Source organism: Penaeus japonicus, unplaced genomic scaffold (assembly GCF_977035675.1).
Source record: "Penaeus japonicus unplaced genomic scaffold, GWHDUDI00000001_assembly GWHDUDI00000039, whole genome shotgun sequence".
Lineage (NCBI taxonomy): Eukaryota > Metazoa > Arthropoda > Malacostraca > Decapoda > Penaeidae > Penaeus > Penaeus japonicus.
Genome location: NW_028234441.1, coordinates 18,576,401 through 18,578,900, shown reverse-complemented (window position 1 = coordinate 18,578,900; position 2,500 = coordinate 18,576,401). Strand labels below are relative to the sequence as shown.

Sequence of the window (2,500 nt, the reverse complement as noted above, 5' to 3'; positions counted from 1 at the left end):
CCCTCCCTCCCTCCCTCCCTCCCTCCCTCTCCCTCCCTCCCCCCCCCCTCCCTCCCTCCCTCCCCCCCCCCCCTCCCTCCCTCCCTCCCTCCCTCTGCCATCGCCCTCCCTCCCTCCCTCCCTCCCTCTGCCATCGCCCTCCCTCCCTCCCTCCCTCCCTCTGCCATCGCCCTCCCTCCCTCCCTCCCTCCCTCTGCCATCGCCCTCCCTCCCTCCCTCCCTCCCTCCCTCTGCCATCGCCCTCCCTCCCTCCCTCCCTCCCTCCCTCTGCCATCGCCCTCCCTCCCTCCCTCCCTCCCTCTGCCATCGTCCTCCCTCCCTCCCTCCCTCCCTCTGCCACCCCCCTCCCTCCCTCCCTCCCTCCCTCTGCCATCCCCTCCCTCCCTCCCTCTGCCATCCCCCTCCCTCCCTCCCTCCTCCCGCACGACCACTCACAGGCATCACATGGACGGGTCGTGGCAGCCTTCGTATTTCCTGGAAGTGCGTGGAATAATGGTCGTCCCTGTTCAGTTCCGGCAACTCCTCGGTCCCGCGAAGGTGCTTGGTCCACGCCCGCACGCCCGTCAGGTGTGTGTGAAGCTGCGACCCGAAGATGTGGATGCCCTCAGCTGGCAAGCCCTGCACGCCGGGGAGAGAGAGAGAGAGAGAGAGTGTAAGAAACCTCGATGCATATACAAGAATGCGCATTCGACACATAAACAATACGTGCATTCGTTATTTACGTATTCGACACATAAACAATACGTGCATTCCTCACTCATGCATTCGACACATAAACAATACGTGCATTCCTCACTCATGCATTCGACACATAAACAATACGTGCATTCGTTACTTACGTATTCGACACATAAACAATACGTGCATTCGTCACTCACGCATTCGACACATAAACAATACGTGCATTCGTTATTTACGTATTCGACACATAAACAATACGTGCATTCCTCACTCATGCATTCGACACATAAACAATACGTGCATTCGTTATTTACGTATTCGACACATAAACAATACGTGCATTCGTCACTTACGTATTCGACACATAAACAATACGCGCATTCGTCACTTTCTTATTCGACAAATAAACAATTTATGCATTCGTCACTCACGCATTCGACACATAAACAATACGCGCATTCGTCACTTTCTTATTCGACAAATAAACAATTTATGCATTCGTCACTCACGCATTCGACACATAAACAATACGTGCATTCGTTACTCACGCATTCGACACATAAACAATACGTGCATTCGTCACTCACGCATTCGACACATAAACAATACATGCATTCGTTACTCACGCATTCGACACATAAACAATGTATGCATTTGTCACTCACGCATTCGACACAATTCGCACACTCGGCGCATTTACACATTCTACACATCCCACCCATTCTACACATCCCACCCATTCTACACATCCCACCCATTCTACGCATCCCACCCATTCCACGCATCCCACCCATTCCACCCATTCCACGCATCCCACGCATTCTACACATCCCACCCATTCCACCCATCCCACCCATTCTACACATCCCACCCATTCTACGCATTCCACCCATTCCACACACCCTACTCATTTAACGCCACAGACGGCCATTGCCTGCAACGAGCGCACTCCGGCCGCCTTCCACGTACCAGCGCCGTGCACTCCGGGATGCAGTATCCTGCGAGGGTGAAGGATGTCATGGACGGAGGGATGGCCATCTTGGACGTGTACTCGAGGCCAAGCTCCATTATCCCTGCGTCGTATGGGCGTGGGCGGGCGGTGTAGTGCAGCTGGATTCCTGAACTGTCCACATGGCCTAGGGAGGCATAGGGGAGAGAGAGGGTGGAAGGGGGGGGGGTTAGTCTTTGAAGTGGGATTTTCTCTCTCTTGTCTCTCTTTCTCGTGCTGTTTCATGTTTCAATCTCTGTGTCTTCCTCTTTCTTTCTCTCTCTCTCTCTCTATCTATCTATTTATCTGTCTATCTATCTGTCTCCAATCTATCTATCAGAATCTCTCTCTTTCTCTTTCTGTCTGTCTGTCTCTTTCTCTCTCTCTCTCTCTCTCTCTTTTCTCTCTCTTATCTCTCTCTCTCTCCCCCCCCTCTCTCTCTCTTATCTCTCTCTCTCTCCCCCCCCTCTCTCTCTCTTTTCTCTCTCTTATCTCTCTCTCCAATCTCTCTCTCTCTGTCAGGTGTGATAATCATAAAAACAGTAAAAGTTAGACCTAACCAAGGGATTGGGGGGGGGGGATGGGCGTCATAATCTTCCCCTCCCCCTATAAACATATCTGAATAACGAAATAAACGAAGATGTGAGAGGGGGTAGGGAGGGAGAGGGGGCGTACAAGCAAGAACCAACTGCTAGAGGGTATGTAAAACCGGTTCGGAACCACTAGCCCTAACTTTCTCCTGTGGTGCACGCGGTTCAGAACCTTAGCACATCCACCTCGAGATGATGACCTCCAGGATGACCTCACCTGCAAGGAGTCCGGGGTTGTTGT

At 52.6% G+C, this 2,500-nt stretch overlaps 2 protein-coding genes across 3 annotated transcripts in view; one reads left to right on the top strand and one right to left on the bottom strand.

Annotated features, from left to right (window-relative positions):
• Positions 1-2,500, top strand: part of LOC122263378 (carboxypeptidase B) — a 43,898-nt gene that overhangs the window by 3,778 nt on the left and 37,620 nt on the right. The gene's annotated exons all lie outside the window — the stretch shown is intronic.
• The window catches only part of LOC122245640 (dopamine beta-hydroxylase), a 6,834-nt gene that overhangs the window by 4,168 nt on the left and 166 nt on the right, over positions 1-2,500 (bottom strand). Inside the window, exons 1-3 of the mRNA XM_086533684.1 lie at positions 2,477-2,500; positions 1,651-1,817; positions 436-618 (exon numbers count right to left, since the gene is read on the bottom strand). The exon at positions 2,477-2,500 is cut by the window's right edge and continues 166 nt beyond it. Coding sequence (XP_086389810.1) covers positions 436-618; positions 1,651-1,817; positions 2,477-2,500 — 374 coding nt within the window. The remainder of the gene's footprint in view (positions 1-435; positions 619-1,650; positions 1,818-2,476) is intronic.